Genomic DNA, 18,312 nt, shown 5'->3' on the forward strand with positions numbered 1-18,312 from the left:
TCTCAAAAATAAATGAACTTTAGGGGCGCCTGGGTGGCTCAGTCGGTTGAGTGACCGACTTCGGCTCAAGTCACGATCGCACGGTTCGTGGGTTCGAGCCCCGCGTCGGGCTTTGCGCTGACAGCACAGAGCTTGCTTCGGATTCTGTCTCCTTCTCTCTCTGCCCCTCCCTCACTCAAATGCGCACGCTCTCTCTTTCTTGCTCAAAAATAAATATTAACAAAATTAAAAGATAAATAAAAAAACTTAAAAAACTTAAGAAAACTTATAAGGTAACATATGCATGTGGTTAAGAATTCACTTGGGGCGCCTGGGTGGCTCATTCAGTTGAGCGTCCGACTTCGGCTCAGGTCATGATCTCACGGCTCGTGAGTTCGAGCCCCGCGTCGGGCTCTGTGCTGACAGCTCAGAGCCTGGAGCCTGCTTCGGATTCTGTGTCTCCCTCTCTCTCTGCCCCTAACCCACTTGCATTCTGTCTCTGTCTCTGTCAAAAATAAATAAACATTAAAAAAAAAAAAAGAATTCACTAGAAGGAAAAGGTACCTAAAACAGCAAGCCTCCCTCTTCTCTTGTCCTTCCTGCCACAGAAACAGTCTTTCTACTGGTAATCATTTTTAGCAGCTAGCGTGTTTAGTTCTTATAATTCCTAGAACTTTTAACAATAGAGTCCTACTTCTTAATCAATTTTCAAAATTTTAAACTTTTCCTTTGGAAATAATTCCAGACGTACAAAAACACTCTAAAATTGGTGCCAAGAATTCCCGCAGACCCTTTCCACCAGCCTCCCTGAAATGTTAGCATCTCCCGTGACCACGGAACCAGGTCTCACGTGACCTCAGCACAAGGACCAAGACCCAGAAATCAACCCCCACTCACCACGCTCAGCCAACCGAAAGGGCTCATTAGAATGTGACGGTCCTTGCACTCCTGTCCTTTTTCTGGCCCGGGATCCAGTCCAGAGTCACACGCTGTGGTCATTTTGCATACACAGCCGTGAGAGAAAATACCAGAAAAATGAGAAATGGGCGGGGAGTGGAAGAAGCTTTTATTAGATAAACGACCCACTTGTCCACAGTCGCCCTTGACCTCCCACGTGGGTTTGTGTCGCTCTGCACAGGAACAACGGCTTCTCCGGTAAATTAATTGAGGCTTTTCAGAATAAGCACAGGAGAATGTTTTCCAGGAGGACATTCACATTGTTTACTTTTGTCACTAGAGGAGACCAGAGACGAAAACCTCAGATCCGTCTCAAAGCGGTGCTCCTGAGCAAACGCAGGTAGTGTTCCCCGCCTTTACGGAGAAATGTGCAAAACCAGATTCCGAAGTGATGATGTCAGGGGCGCCTGGGGGGGGGGCTCAGTCGGTTAGGCGTCCAACTTTGGCTCAGGTCACGATCTCACGGTTTGTGGGTTCGAGCCCCGCGTCGGGCTCTGTGCTGACAGCTCAGAGCCTGGACCCTGCTTCGGATTCTGTGTCTCCCTCTCTCTCTGCCCCTTGCCCGCTCACACTCTGTCTCTCACTCTCTCAAAAATAAACATTAAAAACAATAACAAAAAATTTTAAAAAAGGGTGATGATGTCATTGAATGTTTGTCCAAACCCACAGAAGGCACAGCACCAGGCATGAACCCTGATGTCAACTAGGGGCTTTAGTTAATAATAACAGTGTGTCAAGATTGGCTCACTGGGGTAACAAACCTACCAAACTTACCCAAGATGCTAATAAGGGAAACTGTGTGTGTGTTGGTGGCAGGGGGGCTACGGGGATTCTCGTACTTCCTGCTCAATTTTTCTGTAAGCCTAAGACTGTGCTTAAAAAAAAAAAAAAAAGGAGTCGGGGCGCCTGGGTGGCTCAGTCGGTGAGCATCGGACTTCAGCTCAGGTCATGATCCTGCGTTCATGGGTTCGAGCCCCGTGTCGTGTTGGGCTCTGTGCTGACAGCTCAGAGCCTGGAACCTGCTTCAGGTTCTGTGTCAGTTTTGCTCTCTGTCCCTCCCCTGCTCATGCTCTGAATCTCTCTCTCCCCCCCCCCAAAAAAAAGTTAAAAAATTATTTAAAAAAAGGAGTCTATTAAAGAAAAAAAGTGATGATAAATATTTTTTTAGTCAGAGAAAAAAGTGGATGCGCTATCGGCAAAATTCCTTCATCAAACAACGTGCGCTTGCTCCCAAAGGGTTTGCTCTGGCCGTTGGGCAAAAGCTCTGATGTGCAGAGGATGAGGCAGCTTCTAGCAAATGCTTGCGATGCGTGTGAGGTCGCTGTGCAGTTAAGGTGTTCCGCATCTTCACTGGCAGGCTATAGAGAAGACGTTTTCGTGGTTGATTATCCATCGTGAGCTGTGACCTGTGTGGGTGGCACACCGGCCCCGCGGGCCACCTGGAAGGGTCACCGTGAGGCCGGGAGGCCAGGCCACACAGCGGGAGCCACGGACGCTCCATTCACGGTCTCCCCTGGCCTTGACCCAGCGCAGATGAGCTGGATGGAGTACACGGGATTCGGCTTTTCTGAACTCACGTGTGCCGGTGCTCGGGGCCGAGAGGCTCGCTTGCGTGTTGAAAGCGGGAGCTGAGTCTCTGATGACACCGGTAGAGAAATTCCTATGATTTCAAGTGACGTGTCTCCGGGGTGTGCGTTGTGGAACTTGGAGCCATCGGTCCGGGGCCCTAAATATCGCCATTTCTCATGTTGCAAAGGAGATCTCAGGGTTTTCGAAGACGACTCAGTGTCCCAAGGGACTGGGCTGCCGATCCCCACTGGCTTCTCAAACCCAGCGCACGAGGGTTTTCTTCCTCTGGAGGAGGAAGCAATCATGGCAGTCTTAGGCAGATCTCAAGTCTTAGGCACATTTGAAAATCACAGCAGGCGCCACAAAGCTGATGCCACTTCTTTCCGGGGCCGGAACGCGACCAGAGCAAGCTCAGAGCCCGCCTGACACCGTTCTCAGAGGCGACGTCACTTCTCACCCTTCTGGCTTCGGCGCGGCACGTGCTGGAAGGCCAGCCGCGTGGCCCGGGCAGACACCATCCCGATCTCTGACGATCTCCGCCGCTACCTGTGAGCCAGGACCCCGCTTTCCTGGAAGCTAAGAGTTCACGAAGACACCACCCAGAGGGGTCAAGTGGGACTTGGCCACCGGGTCGGCTTACCCTTCAGTAGGCCGGACCTAGGCCCCGATGAAACACCGCGATGGCAGGTTCCCGCACGGACAGGAGTGCTGTGTTATTACTGTGAAAACTGGCCGGACCGTTTCCCTTCCTCAGTCCCCACGGTGTGGCCCACGGGGGCCGCCCGACTGCGCGGCATGACTGCCTGCAGCCCGAGAGCCCCGCGGGCGGAGGGAGCAGCAGGGTCTCCACCCCGGGCGGCCCGAGGGCCCCCGGCTCCCCCGACCCCGACACGACCCAAAGGGCCAATCCTGGGCTGGAGTGGCAGGGGCAGGCCTCTCGGGGGAGAACCTCTGTCGGGTGTGGTTGAAGAAAGTGCAGCGCTGAGTGGCTTTATCGAAAACGCACCATTCGGGCAACTCACTTTTCAGTTTTACAAGATACCGATGAAATAACTGAGACTCAAGAAAATCTACCACGGAAGTCGGAAACCTCTCCTCAAGGCCGCAGGGTGATTCCCTCCAGCCTCCGCCTCTGTTCTCGGAATCAACTCGAAGTCCCAAAACTCTGACGGGCAAAGCTGGCAGGCGTCAAGTGCTGGGGGCAGGAGCCTCGGGTTAATTCTGTGGTTCCTGGAAAGTCCCACAGATCCCTGCTGCAAACGTGTGACATGTTCCTGTGCCAAAACAGGTCGATAAACAAGCGAGCAGGCAGGGTCGGGAACCAGATTGTCTTCTGGAACGATCACTCTCCGGGGCTTGCATGGAGAGGGGTGTCAAAACACAGCCCATTCCTGGATTCCCAATTGGTTTAAAAACACGATTCTTCTGAAGCGACCGGACGACAAACCACAGTGGCCGGGTGGCCTAGGCTCTGGGCAGCACATATGCTTGCAACAGGATAGCGTGGACCATAGAGAACGCTGTAGTTTCTCAGTAGATCTGTGACCCGCGACCCTAGTATGTGCTGCTATTACGTACTGATGCAATTTACTAACATCCAGCCTGTCAGGTTCATGACAGTTAACGTGGTCTGTGAGGAATGTTTCTCATCAGTATCCGCTCTAAACTCACATCCCTGCAGCCAGTCCTCCGAGGGAGTATACGTGTGGTTGCAAGTGGCCACCCAGGCCCTGCCGGGTGGAAGGGACTGAGCGAGGCGAGGTGCGAGCTGGTGAGCCAGGACCAACCCCACCCCACATGCTACTGCCTCTAGAGAACAAGTGACTTTTCTCCACCCTGTCCACAGAACTGGGTCCTGGAGAGCACTCTGGACACAGAGGGCAGCAAAACCCGGGAGGGGGTGCTCTCTGATGTCAGTGACCCCAAAGCACATCAGGACCAAAAGGACAGGGATGAGGCAGGAACATCACCTTCTATTTTGGGAGGTTAGCCCCACACCAAAAGAGGAAGTTACTTCCTAATTGATGATCGGTCAATGTAATCTGTCACAGGAACAGTCTATAGAAGAAACACTCATGGTCATATGAACGAAGAAAAAGCATTTGGCAAAAGTAATATTCATTGATGATAAGGACTTGCAGAAAACTAGGGATGGAGGGGAATTTCCTCAATCTGAAAAAGGGCATCTATGAAAACCCAGAGCCAATATGACACTTAGTGGTGAAAGACTGAAGATTTTCCCCTAAGACTGGGGACAAAGCAAGGATGTCCACTCTTGCCACTCCTGTTCAACACTGTACTGGAAGTCCTAGCTAGTGCAAAAAGACAAGGAAAAGGAATAAAAGTTATCCAGATTGGAAAGGGAGAAGTAAAATTGTTCCCACTCGCAGACAACAAAAAACTCTTGCAGCTCTTATAAGTGAGTCCAGGGAGGCTAAAGGATGCGAGGCCAACAGCCAAAAATGAGCAGTTGGAAACTGAAATTAAAAATCAATACCATTTATAATAGCTCCAAAAACATAAACTATTTAGGCATAAATCTAACAAAATATGTACAGAATTTATATGCCACAAATTACAAAATGCTGACGTAAGACATCAAAGATCTAAATAAATGGAAAAAACATACTATGTTCATGGATGGGAAGACCCAACACAGTAAAGATGTCAGTTCTCCCCAAATTGATCTACAGGTCTAATATTGTTTAATCAAAATCTCACTATGAATTTTTTGTAGATATAGACAGACTCACCTAAAACTTATATAGAAAATTCTAAATTTATGTAAACAGCCAACATAATAGTGAAGTGAGAGGAAACGCTCTACCCAATCTGGAATGGAAAGACACTCTAAAGACCGGGAGAACATATTTGCAAATCACATCTCTGACAGGGGACTCGTATCCAGGATATATAAAAAACTCTCAACACTCCACAGTATGAAAACAAACCACCCAGTTAAAAAATAGGCAAATGGCGTGAACTGATAGGTCACCAAAGAGCATATAACGAAAGGCAAGCAATCGCACAGAAAGCTGCTCACCATCATTAGCGATTAAGAAAACGCAAACCACAACCACAGTGAGATATCACTACACACCTTATGAGAACGTCGAAAATGAAAAATGGTTGACAACATCAAGTGCTGGTGACGAAGTGGAGCATGGGGACTCATACGCCGGGGGTGGGGTGGGGGGGACGCAAAATGGTACAGCCACTTGGGAAAACTGTTGGTGGTTTCTGATCACATTCAACAGACACTTACCACGTGAACCAGCAATCTTGCTTGTAAGTATTTACCCAGAAGAAAGGAAAACGTATGTCCATACAAGAACCTGTACGTGAGGACTTACAGAAGCTTTATTCATAATCACCAAAAAACTGGAAATTGCCCAAATGACCCTCAAAGGGTGAATGGATAGGTGAGCTGCGGTATAATGGAATCCTTCCCAGTAGCAAAGAAGCAGCAAGTACGGATTCGTGTGATAACGTGAATGGGTCTCAAAGGCACCACTGTGAGTGCCAAGAAGGGTCAGTTTTACTCTGTGTTAGTTTTCCAAATGAACTAAAATAAAAGTAAGCGTGGAAACTAGGCTTTGAGAGCAGACATGTTTTTAAAGCAGGTCAGGAGCAGAGTCTGGGGCAGGACCCTGGTGGCAACAAGGGGGTGCAGTTCCCGAGGGAGACTGCTCCGTGCCGAGGTCGGTCCAGCGGTCACGGGGATAGACGGGCCTGGGGCTCTGGGAGGGCGACGCCAAGGGTGGCGGTCCCACCAGCACGGCGACGCTGGCCCCGGATGCAATTTCCACAGCAGCCCGGGAGGGGCCTTTTACCCTCTCTGTTTACCACGGGGTACCTGGTTCTAAGGGGTGGACGCTTGCCTCGGACCACACGCCCTTCCTGGCCGCAGAGCTCCGGCTCCGGTGCCCCAGGCTGCCTTTCACTCACCATCCCCGCTGCCGAGGAGAGTCTATTCTGGGTCTACCCCGCTGCCCCGGAGAGCCTCGTACGTACCGTAGCCGGCGATGACCGGGAAGTGTGGGCCAGGGAGTGTCTCGTGCCATCCATCCCCCCGTGGATGAGATAGGCTCCCGCGCTGGAGACAATAGGGCTCCCCCCGACATCCATGGTGATGCCCACCATGCTGTGGGAGGGGACCGCCGGCGGGGAGGAGCCTGCCACGGTCACCTGGGCGCCGCCCGGGGCCTCGAAGTAAGACGCTGTGCTGCTCGGGGCGTACATCTGAGGCTCAGGGTTGTAGGCGTAGGCCGTCCGTCTGTCAGGAAGAGAGGAGGTGCCTCCTGAGTCTCACCGGGGTCCGGGAGGACTCCACGTTAAGGCGGAGCCCCAGGAGACCGCGCCTACGGGGTCACTCAGACACGAGGGGTCAGGGCAGTGCAAAGTTCAAAGCGATCGTTTCTGAAAATATTAAGGATCGCGGGATGACCCATCGAAACCGATGGAACAATTCTGTGTCTTATGGTTACACGAAATCTACCCGTGGGGTAAAATGGCGCAGAGCGTGCACGCGTGTAGGACGATAGACGGGACTGAGGCCCGCAGGCTAGCTGGCGGTGTATCCCCAAGCCAATTTCCTGGTATCGTGCTGCGGTCACAGAAGATGCCCCCCCTGGGGGAGGCTGTGTGCTAATTGTGCAACTTCTTTAGAGTCTCTGATTCTTTCAGAACGAAAAGGTTTGCAAAATGAAATTGCATACTTAAAAGAACTTCTAACGATACCAAGAATTTGCCTGATGTTCCTTTACCATCTGGATTAAATGATTAACCATGCGGCTTGAGACTCACAGTTTTAAGTTCCGCTCGCTCCTGTCGAGCTGACCCCAGTAAAAGACTAAAGCGTAGCGATGTGTCGTGAGCTGGCCCCTCCGCGTGGCAGTGAGGCCCCTGTGACCGCCTCCCAGAAGTGTGCTCTCCTTCCTGTCCCGACCCCACCCCAGGGCGACAGCTTATCTAACTGCAGCGCAGGATCGAGCCCAGGGGCACGGGGCGACCTGCGGACCTCGCTCAGCTTTCACGGGCTGTTCACGCCCTGTTCACGTCCTGACGTGCGTGGGTCTGTGCATATTTCGGAAGCTTCGGCGCTGTGCTGCAGAAGCTCACACAGCTCCAGCCGTCACGGCCGCCAGCCCTCATGCCCACCCCTCAACTTCCGAAAGGGGGTGATGGAAAGCAAATGGGCAAAGGGGCTCGTGTCTTAAGCGCAATGAGCTTCATGGGAAATGTATCATGTTCTGCCCCGAGCGCCACATAGTTGGAAGGCAGAACATTCTAGAGGTCCTTGACAAATGGAAAATCAAGTTTTAGCAACCTCATAAAGAGCCAGAGGTGAACACAGGCAAGGATGAGAAGGCAGAGATAAAAATGGTCTCTGGGTTGTGAAGACTGAACCTTCAGACTTAAAAGCTGGATTAGGTTTTCGTTTCGTTTCATTTTGTTGAAAGACTGCCTTTTCTGGCAGTAAAAACTACAAAGGCCTGTGATTTCTGAAATCTCCACAGGGCTCTGATGCCCTCAGACGGTCCTAATGGTTCCCACACCACCCAAAGGGGGAGGAGGAGAAGTTTGCGAGTACAGGCCCCAAATGGAAAAAGGTGGGGTAGTCGTGAGAGAAGGTTCCGGACGTGGCCCACGCTTCTCTGACAGGCGGGCCCTTCCGAGGGGAGAGGAAACCCACGTACAAGGCTCCATTGGTGTAGACCGTGTCTCCGCCTTCCACGTACTGCACCTGCGGGGGGTACACGTGCTGCACGGGCTGGACCTGGAACATGAACATCAGATACCTCGTGTCACACACACCAGTCCCCTTGCTGTTCAGCCTGTCTGTGTCTTCTGTGGCCTTTTGTGGACATTGACTCCTATGTTTCCGATCTGGGGCGTCAGACACCCCTCGCCCTGCAGGGCAGGGGGCGCAAGCCGGTTATACTCTACATGGCCGGGCGGCCCTGGCACCCCTCCCCAGAGGGGCCGGGGTCCTTGGAAGGAGAAACGTGCCTGGAGTGGGAGATGGAGAGGGGGCACCGGGAAGCCTCGTCTGTGGCAGTGGCCGTGGCGCACCTCCGCGGACAGGGACGCTGGCCCTGGTGGTGGAGACCCAGAGCTCTGCGCACAGACCTTGAAAACCTCACCACGGAGGGAACCTTAATGGATGCCTAATCCAGCTTCCTTTTGGGGTGAAAAAATCTGGGGCTGGGTGTCATCGTGACCGCTAAGCCTTCGTGTGGGGTTGGCAGGATGATGGGACTGACTCCCACCTCCCAGGCCAGGCCAGGCCAGTGTGGTGCTGGAATTAACAATCGATGGATCGTGAGAAGCTTCTAGGGATTAACATGCTGGGCGGGCTGTGCCTTAGGGGACTGGGTGAAACACAGAAGTCACTCTGCCAGTGCAAGTTGCTCAGGGACAAAGGCCCCACAGAGAGGAAGCTTCTAGAATCACGACACTGGTCTTGTTCTCCTGTCCCCCAAGGAGCTGAGACAGAGCCATTGGCTCCCTGCCGGGCCTGCCGAAGCCTTCGCTTCTTGCCCACGACCCGAAAACCTGCTCCCGTTTTCACTGACGCAGTTACCGGACAAGCGCCTCTAAACTCACCAGTTTAGATTTAAGCCGGAGCTGCCGGGGGAGAGAGGTGTGCTCTCTGGTCTCAGCTGTCACCACAATCACGCTCAGGGGTCTTTTCAGGCAGGAATGTGCACTAATTTTAATTCCGTATGTGACAGGGCACAAGTCCGCCAACTCCAGCCAAATCTGGCCCGTCTCTTTTTGTACATTAAGTTTCCCTGGGACACGGCCACGCCCCTTCGGGTACATCTACAGCTGCTTTTGTGGGACAGTGGCAGAGTCCAGCAGCTGGCCTGCTAAGCCAAAAAATACACTATTTGGCTTTTTCTGGAAAAGTTCTGCCCTCCGCTGTCCCGGATCATGACGACTCTGTGTGGCTGGTGCACCCAGGCCCTGAAGCTCGGTTGCCAGATAACCTCATGTCACAAGAAGTGCTTCCTGGGTCGTGCACTCGTCTGAGGGCACGACAATTGCCTCCCCAAGAGGTTCCATGTTCCTCCAAACCTGAAACTTGGCTCTCTGTCTGCGTGTCTACCTCAGCACCCCAGTGCTCCGTCGGGGTGCTGGGTTGCCCCCCAAATGCTGAATCTCTGAATGAATGAAAGATCATCAGCTTTCTTGGCTTGTTGCAAACTATCTGCAGTAAAAGAATTTTTTTAAACATAGCTTTCAAGGGGCTGAGCCTTGAGAAAGGCTGAGCCTTTCAAGGGGCATAGCTTTCAAGGGGTGGCTCAGTCGGTTAAGCATCCAACTTCGGCTCAGGTCATGATCTCACAGTCCACAGTCTGTGGGTTCGAGCCCCGCGTCAGGCTCCGTGCTGACAGCTCAGAGCCTGGAGCCTGCTTCGGATTCTGTGACTCCCTCTCTCTGCCTCTCCTCCCTTGCTCGCACTCTGTCTCTCTCTCTCAAAAATCAATAAACATTAAAAATTTTTTTTAAACATAGCCTTCAAAAGAACCTTCTGGTACAGAGCTGAAGATATCAAAGACAAAGCAATAGCAACAACAGAAAAGGGTGCATTGTCCAGAGAGGGCACCGGATCACTCAGTGCTGATGTGTCCCGTTTCACCTGGGCTATAGTTACCTGCTGTGGCACCTGCTGGACCCTGGGGAGGGAGATTGGCTGCATCTGGGCCCCTTTGGGAGCCGAGCCCGCTGTCTGGACCAACACCCTCTAAAATAGAAGGAGAAAAGGACATTTAGACTTGTCAGAGGTTAGTCCTTAAAGCAAATACAGGTTATAACCAGGGCTACCGCCATCTACTCCACCATCACCTTCCAGAAACATAAGCGAGATTGGCAGGAGAGGAGTGCGCGCGCGCGCACACACACACACACACACACACACACACACACACACACACTCTCATTCTCACGCAGGAGCACATGCGCCTCCACCTGCCCCCAGCAGCTTTCCCTCCCTCGGGTCTGTCTGCGAGGTGGCCTGGGCTGTCCCTGACATCAGGCTGAGAGGCTGGGTGATAAGAAGAACCCTGCAGACAGCTGTCCACACCACCTCTCCCATCCCTGGCACCAAGCTGGGGCTGGTGGCCGCACGTGTCCAGCGCGGTGGGAAGCTATGCTGGATGGGGCAAGCTGGAAGGCGAAGCGTGAAGAGCCCGTTGGGGGAACTGAGGCAGCAGGAACTCTTCTCTCTGGCAAGGAGAGAGGCACCCACTGTTGCGGGGAGGCAGGGAAGCCCACCAGCAGGAGTGCTTGGAACTTTCCAGAAAGAGAGCACCCCATGTCAGCGGCAGGGAGTCTGCACGGGGAGCGGACAATGCGCCCTGGGGGCGGGGGGAGGTGAGGCCAGGGACGGTGCGTGGGTGGCTGCGGGGACCGGATGCATTGCTGGCAGGGACGAAGCCTTGGAACTTGGGAGGCACGCGGTGGCCATGGCAGGACCCTGGAGGCAGGGCCTGGGCCCCAGCCAGCCCGGGGCTGCTACCGAGAAAGGCTGGGCCACTCAGGCCCGAGACTGCGGTGTGGCGAGAAGGAGCCAAGGCGGCCGGGGGCGGAGGGCCGGCGTGTCAGGTTCAAGTGGGCAGGGAAACAAGTCAATTAGCTACAACTCGGTCTGATCACATCCCCTTGGTGCCCTGAGACGGGCTTCCAAGGCCCACACCGGGGCTGCGTGTTTGCAAGAAATGAGAGCTTAAACACGTCTGCTTATCTGTTCTGAAATGAACAAGCCGCTTTCAGTCTGCCCTCTGGTTTGGGCTGAATGATGGGGCTTTTCTACCTTTGTCAATTCTGTCATGCTTCTGACTTTTGCATTCGTACTCGTAGGTGGTCACATGGCCACAGGGGGCCTCCGTGCATGTCTCCAGGTTTCCAGTCTGTTCCGTGGCCTTCAGCTTGGTGTGGTCCTACATCGCTAACTTTATGTTTAAGTCTATGGTGTGTTTCCAGCCGTGGTAGAAATCCAGAAGGCAAGAGCCTTAACGTGGACGTTCTCTCCTTGCAAATTGTAAAGAACGTATCCGTTTGGATGGTAGAATTTTAACCGATCTTTTGCCTTATCCATAAGGTTTCCCCGTGTAATAGGGGTACTTCCAAGGCATAAGAAAATGTCCATTAAAAGATAGGAATATACCAAGCCAAGTTTCTTTTTGAGTTTGTAGCATTGGGTCCTTGGTGGGGCCTTTGCAACAAATAGCGAAAAAGCCAGTGTGACATGGAGGGGCAGGGGGAACAGAACAGAGGGGTTGCCATTTTGACAGGAGCAGCGTTGGGACCGTAATGTCAGTTCAGGAAAATATAGATTCCTTTCTCTGCTGTCTCAAGTGTTTTCCCAAACCTAAGTGGGGGCGTTCCCCCCCCCCAGGCCACACTGGCTTTCTCGGAACAGCCTGAGCCCCGAGCAGCGGGCAGGCTGGTCTGTTACCTGCGGGGAGGCTGGCACAGGCTGAGCCACGGGGGCCTGGGCTGCTGCCGACGGACACAGAGCCACAGAAGCCGGCGAATCGGATCCACCCTCTGAATTCTGCATGCTCAGCTCTAAAGAAAGGCGGAGAGAGGTTGAGTGGGGCGGGACTGCAGCCACGGAGGCCCAAGTCTTCAAACTTCAAACTACCTACGGTCTTCAAACTTCACGTGCAAGTCGGCTGGCCACACTGGGGAAGGAAGAAAGGGAACCCAGTGGCACAAATGCCTCATAGGAAGAGCAGCGGGGGTGGGGAGGGGTGGCAGGAAACGTTTTTCCCAATATAAAACCAAACGTTAGCTCTGCAGACAGTCCTTTCCAGGGCTCCTACAATTGTTTACTCATCCATCCAGTGAATCACAAGCTCCTAATGCATGCTTGCCATCTGGCGGGCTACGGTACCCCAAACTACAAGTGCATCCTCCTAAGGCGGGGTTTCTGCCCCTCAGCACTGGGGACACCGGGGCCGGATTGTCCTTCAGGCCGACCTCGGCATCCCTGACCTCCGCTCGTTAGATGCCAGGAGCGCCTCTCCCCTTCCCACCCCCCACCAGTCATGACAACCCAAAATATCTTCAGACGTTGTCCAAGATAGGAGATACACAGTGGGAGGAGAGAAGCATTTTCTCTTGGGCTGGCTAGAAGTCCTGCCTTCTGTTCCTGGAGATCCTCGCCCACGAGAAGGGCATAAAAGTGTATTTCTTTGCAGCCAGATGCGTACATCTTTCAAGTAGGTAGTTTAAACATTCCATACAGAGGGGGCCTGGGTGGCTCAGTCGGTTAAGCGTCTGACTTCGGCTCAGGTCATGACCTCGCGGTTCGTGAGTTGAAGCCCCACGTTGGGCTCTGTGCTGACAGCTCAGAGCCTGGAGCCCTCTTTGGATTCTGTCTCCTCTCTCCGCCCCTCCCCTGCTTGTACTCTGTCTCTGTCTCTCTCTCAAAAATAAATAAAACGTTAAAAAAAAATTTTTTTTTAAATTCCATACAAAAAGACTCATTTAATACCAGAACAAAGTGGCAGATGGTACAAAAAAATCATTCCATCAACATGCTCAAGGTCAGACGGTCTGCACTTTGTAAGAACCGGCTACCTTCGGCACTTGAGAAGCTGTTAAATATGCAAACTGCAGAGAGGAGGTGGCTTTGTGGGCAGGTACAGCCCTGTCCTGAGCACGTCCCCCCAAGCCACAGGTGGGGTCTCCCCACTTCTGCCTCATGCGGGGCCTGAGCAGCAGGTACACAGCATGCTGCTCAGGAGGCACCTGCCAGAACTTTCCATATGCTTCTATCACCGCGAGGGCTCCCACCTCTGAGGACGAGTGAAGAATTTGTTGAAAACTTCTTTTTTTTTTTCTTTTAATGCAAAGAAAAACTGCTAACAGATGAATATAATTTGCCTAAAGAAAGCGGAAGGCAGCGTTGTGAGTGTTTTAAATCTGTTGAGTGTTGGTTTGACCCCATCTTTGTTGATGAGGAGTATTCTATGACGTGGCCCATCCCCCTCCCAAAGACTTTGGCACCACGAGAGCTGCTGGCTGGATCCACGGATCTGTGGCCTGTGCCTGTGGCGCTTCCCTGTTTCCCTGACTCGGTCCTTACCACTAGATGTCCCCAGAGCCATGTGATGAGTGGCACCCCCTACTTTTCTTTTCCTCTTCCACAAGAGGAGGAGACGTGAGAATTTCCAGTGTGTATTTCCTGGGTCTCCAACTCTCTGCCTTCCTGACAGAACTGACCTTCGGAATTATTCTGCAGGAAGTTGCGCAGTCGAGGTCTTATGCACAGTTCCTCCAACATCCGAATCAGTCATCTGCACACCATGCGCCCCTTTGTTCCAATCTGAAGCCAGGAAGTGGGTAACTCCAGTGGTAGGAGCAGGAAAGCATTGGACCTGGGCTCTTGGTGGAAAGAATCCACCAGTGATGAAGCCAGCGAGCTGAGTCAGAGGCCGGCTCCTTGCTCACGGGCAGGAAATAACTGTGCTCCACAGTCTAAGTCTTATGAAAACCCGGGGAGCCCGTGAGAGTGTGAGGTAGACAGCGAGCCCATGCTCGGCTCACCGCGGCCGGAATGCGACTTCCAGAATGCAGGTCATCCGACACCACGCCAAGTTTTCACTCTGACGTGCTTCCTGGTTTACTGCACTATTTACCATGTGCTGTCTGTCACCCTGCTCAGCGTACGGTGTGTAGGCCCAGGGTCACAAAATTTTTTCCACAAAGGACAAGAGGCTTTTCTTGCAACTACTACACTTTGCTGTGCTGGCACAGGAGCGGCCACTGCTAACACACACGAGTGATGCTGGTTGAGCACTAATAAGACTTCATTTCTTAAAAAAAAAAAAAAAAAGGCCATTACAAAATGTCCTATAGACTATAGTTGTTGGTCCTTGGCTCATATAATTTAGGTTTGATGAAGTGATGTGGTTTTGGAAGGTGGGTTGAAAAATTACACTGTCTGGGGTCAAAGTCTTGAGGTCCCAGGCCCTGGAACCACTGCAAACGTCCTGTGGCCACATCTCACCAGCATGAGAGAACTGGGGGGGCCATAGGGGATGATCCAAATTGTTAGGAGGATGAAGCTGCCAGCATTTAAAGACGAATGGAAATATCATCTGGCCTGAACTGACAACGGTGCTCCTGAAGTTTATAAGGTTACAAATAAAATCACCAAGTCCCGGAATCTCAGAAGCCAGTCACAGCCCTTAAAACTTAAGACAGGACGGGCGCCTGGGTGGCTCAGCTGGTTAAGCAACCGACTTCAGCCCAGGTCATCATCTTGCTGTTTGTGGGTTCGAGCCCCGTGTCGGGCTCTGTGCTGACAACTCAGGGCCTGGAGCCTGCTTCAGATTCTGTGTCTCCCTCACTCTCTGCCCCTCCCTAGGTCATGCTCTGTCTCTCTGTGTCTCTCAAAAATAAATAAACATTAAAAAGAAAAAGACAGGAGTTTGGGCATAAGGGGCAGATCACTTTGGGAAGTTGTACTGCATTGAATAGTGACCCCCAAAACTCATGTCCACTCAGGATCTCTGAATGTGACCTTATTTGGAAAGAGTGTCTTTGCAGATATAATCAAGGTAAAGGATCAAAATGAGGTCATATTGGATTAGGACGGGCCCTAAATCCAGGGACAGTGTTCTTACAACAGACAGGATAGGACACACAGGGAGGAAGGCTGTGTGACGACAGAGGAGGAGACAGATGGAGACAGCGACAAGCCTAGGAAGCCAAGGATGGCTGGGGCCCCCAGAAACCAGAGGAGGCAGGGAGCGTCCTTGTCTGGAGGGAGCGCAGTCCGCTGACACCTTCTGGTCTCCAGAACTGTGAGAGTAAATTTCACGTGTTTCAAGCCACCCGGTCTGTGGTAGTTAGCATGGCGACCCCAGGAAACGCATGCAGGGATCCGTACGATGAAGACAGTTGGGACAAGTTGGGACAGCTGGGACAGTCCCGTACAGTTGGGACAAAAGCATCCTACGAGATGGCTTCTGTGTAGTACGCGGTGCCACACACAACCCAGGCAGCTGATGTTTACCAACTAAATAAATACCTTAGTGCCTCTTTAGGATTACAGCCCATACTGAATTGTAGGAAATTATATATACTGAGCATCCACATAAAGCTTCAGAACATTTACAATCTACCTGGTTATTTTATTTTATTAAAAAAATTTTTTTAATGTTTCTTCATTTTTTGAGAGAGACAGAGAGGCAGAGCACGAGTCGGGGAGGGGCAGAGAGAGAGGCACACACAGAATCTGGAACAGACTCCAGGCTCTGAGCTGTCAGCACAGAGCCTGATGCGGGGCTCAAACCCAAGAACCGTGAGATCGTGACCTGAGCCAAAGTCAGACGTTCAACTGACTGAGCCACCCAGGCGCCCCTACAATCTACCTGGTTACTTTAAGGATAAATAGGACTATTCTGGGAAATGTAATCACCTTTGGCGACTGACCATTCTGCTCTCTGTGGACACATCCCTTCATGTTAGTATCGGACAGACAGACTCACAGACACCATGTAGGTCAGCCTGGCTGCCCCAATACATTGACACACAATATGCCTGTCTGCAGAGGGCATGAAATCCTCCCTTACCCATCTAAGAGGTGGTACATTGCATATAAGCTGATCCAGTTTCCTGAATTTTTAAAAAAAATTCAGGTCCATTATTCAAGGGCACACACCTATTTAAAGACACTGGGGGGCGACCAAAGCAGGCAGACACTGCCAGCGAGCCCACCCTTGAAAGATTTCTGCCAGTCAGACTGATGATTCTGGAGTTTTGCCAGGGGCACGCTCCATGAATGTTTGGGTGGCAGAAAGCAGCAGTCTGGTTGTCTTGAAGTGTCAGAGAAGAGAGTTCAGTATGCTAGGGGGAATCCTGGAAGATAGAGAGCCACAGAGGGGGCGAGCCCCCAGATCTGCCTGGAGTCCACCGAAATCTTTGATGAGCTGACTAAGCCACACTTGTGTGGGAAAGACACCAGGGGTTTTGGAGAAAAACCAGCAGCTCAAAGATGGACAAGCTAAGAGGAGAGTTCAGCTGCTGAAAAAGATATATTTGCATGAGGGGCAGGAAATAAGAAATTGTGACCCATACCCAAGAAAAAAGGGGAAGAGTCGATAGCCAAACCAAGAGAATCCAGGTGATATAGACAAAGCAGCTACTAAAAATATGGCCAAGAACTTGAAGGAAGTTATATGCACAATAAAGGAACATACAGGAATCTCCATGGAGAAAGACCAACTATAAAAAAAAAAAAAAAAAACAAACACAAGTAGAAATTCTGGAGTTGAAAAGTACAATAACTAAAATGGAAATGTCCCTGAATAAACCTAATAGCTGATTGGAGATGGCAGAAAGAAGAATCAGTGAACTGGAAAATAGATCAATGGAACCCAATCTAAAGAACTGAGAGAGAGAAAAGCTGAAGAAAAATGAACAGAACATGAGGTCTAACATATATGTGACTGAAGTCCCAGAAGAAAAGGAGAGAATGGGAGAGGAAAAACGTGTATTTGAAGAATGGCCAAACATCTCTTAAATTTGGTAAAAGATACCAACTTATAGAGAGGCGCCTGGGTGGCTCAGTCAGTTAAGCAAGTGACTTTGGCTCAGGTCATGATCTCACGATTCGTGGATTCGAGCCCCACATCGGGGTCTGTGCTGACAGCTCAGAGCCTGGAGCCAGCTTTGGATTCTGTGTCTCCCTCTCTCTCTGCCCCTCCCCCACTTGCACTCTGTCTCTCTCTCTCTGTCTCTCTGTCTCTCTTTCAAAAATAAATAAACATTAAAAAATTTTTAAAAAGTCATCAACTTATAGATCCAAGAAGCTCAACAAAGCCCAAGAATGACAAATACAAAGAAAACTGACTTAGATGTGTTACGGTTGAACTGCTAAAATAAAAAAAGAAAAAGAAAATCTTGAAGGCAGTCAGAGAAAAACTACACATGATCTGTAAGGGAACAATAGTATGGATAGTAACCAACTTCCCATCAATAATAACGGTGACCAGAAGATAATGGGATGACATATTTATGGCGCTGCAGAAAACCTGCCAATCTAGAATTCTATATCCAGCAAAACTGTATTTTTTCCTTTTCTTCTCTTAATTTCTTTTTTTTTTTAATTTTTAATGTTTATTTATTTTTGAGAGAGAGAGAGAGAGAGAGAGAGAGAGAGAGAGAGAGAGAGAGAGGCAGAGCATGAGCTGGGGAGGGGCAGAGAGAGAGGAAGACACAGAATCCGAAGCAGGCTCCAGCAGGCTCTGAGCTGTCAGCAGAGCCTGGCACGGGGCTCGAACTCATGAACTGTGAGATGATGACCTGAGCCGAAGTCCAATGCTTAACTCAGTGAGTCACCCAGGCACCCCTTCTCCTCTTAATTTCTTTAAAATACATCTATTTAACAAAAAAATATTATAACACTCTAGTGTGTGTTTTTATGACATATGTAGAGGTAATCTATACAACAACAATAGCACAAAGGAAGGGGAGGGGTAAATGGAATTAGGCATGCAAGGTTCTTGCATTTTACATCATGTAGTAATCTCGTTTGTGATAAATTAAAGATGCATCATGTAATCCCTAATGTAATCTCTGAAAAAATTAAAAAAATATATAGCTTAAAAACTAATGAAGAAGCAAATGAAATTCTAAACATATTTGGTTGTCCTCAAAGAAGGCAGAAAATGAAGAACACAGGAACAACAAAAAAGATGAAACAAATAGCAAAATGGCTTTCCTAAATTGAGGTATATTAATAGTTACATTAAGTGTAAATATATGAAACACTTGAATGAA

General features: G+C 50.7%; 1 protein-coding gene across 7 annotated transcripts in view; it reads right to left on the minus strand.

Annotated features, from left to right (window-relative positions):
• The window catches only part of RFX2 (regulatory factor X2), a 91,064-nt gene that overhangs the window by 27,008 nt on the left and 45,744 nt on the right, over nt 1–18,312 (minus strand). For 6 of the 7 annotated variants that reach the window (XM_047095411.1, XM_047095409.1, XM_047095407.1 and 3 more), the window contains exons 2-5: nt 11,972–12,084; nt 10,169–10,258; nt 8,205–8,284; nt 6,520–6,781 (exon numbers count right to left, since the gene is read on the minus strand). In XM_047095411.1, coding sequence (XP_046951367.1) covers nt 6,520–6,781; nt 8,205–8,284; nt 10,169–10,258; nt 11,972–12,084 — 545 coding nt within the window. The remainder of the gene's footprint in view (nt 1–6,519; nt 6,782–8,204; nt 8,285–10,168; nt 10,259–11,971; nt 12,085–18,312) is intronic. The other variant, XM_047095410.1, reaches the window with a different exon arrangement.

The sequence above is a fragment of the Lynx rufus genome, unplaced genomic scaffold (genome assembly GCF_022079265.1).
Source record: "Lynx rufus isolate CCGP_SWC_20201006 ecotype Redwood Valley unplaced genomic scaffold, mLynRuf1.p SCAF_4, whole genome shotgun sequence".
Lineage (NCBI taxonomy): Eukaryota > Metazoa > Chordata > Mammalia > Carnivora > Felidae > Lynx > Lynx rufus.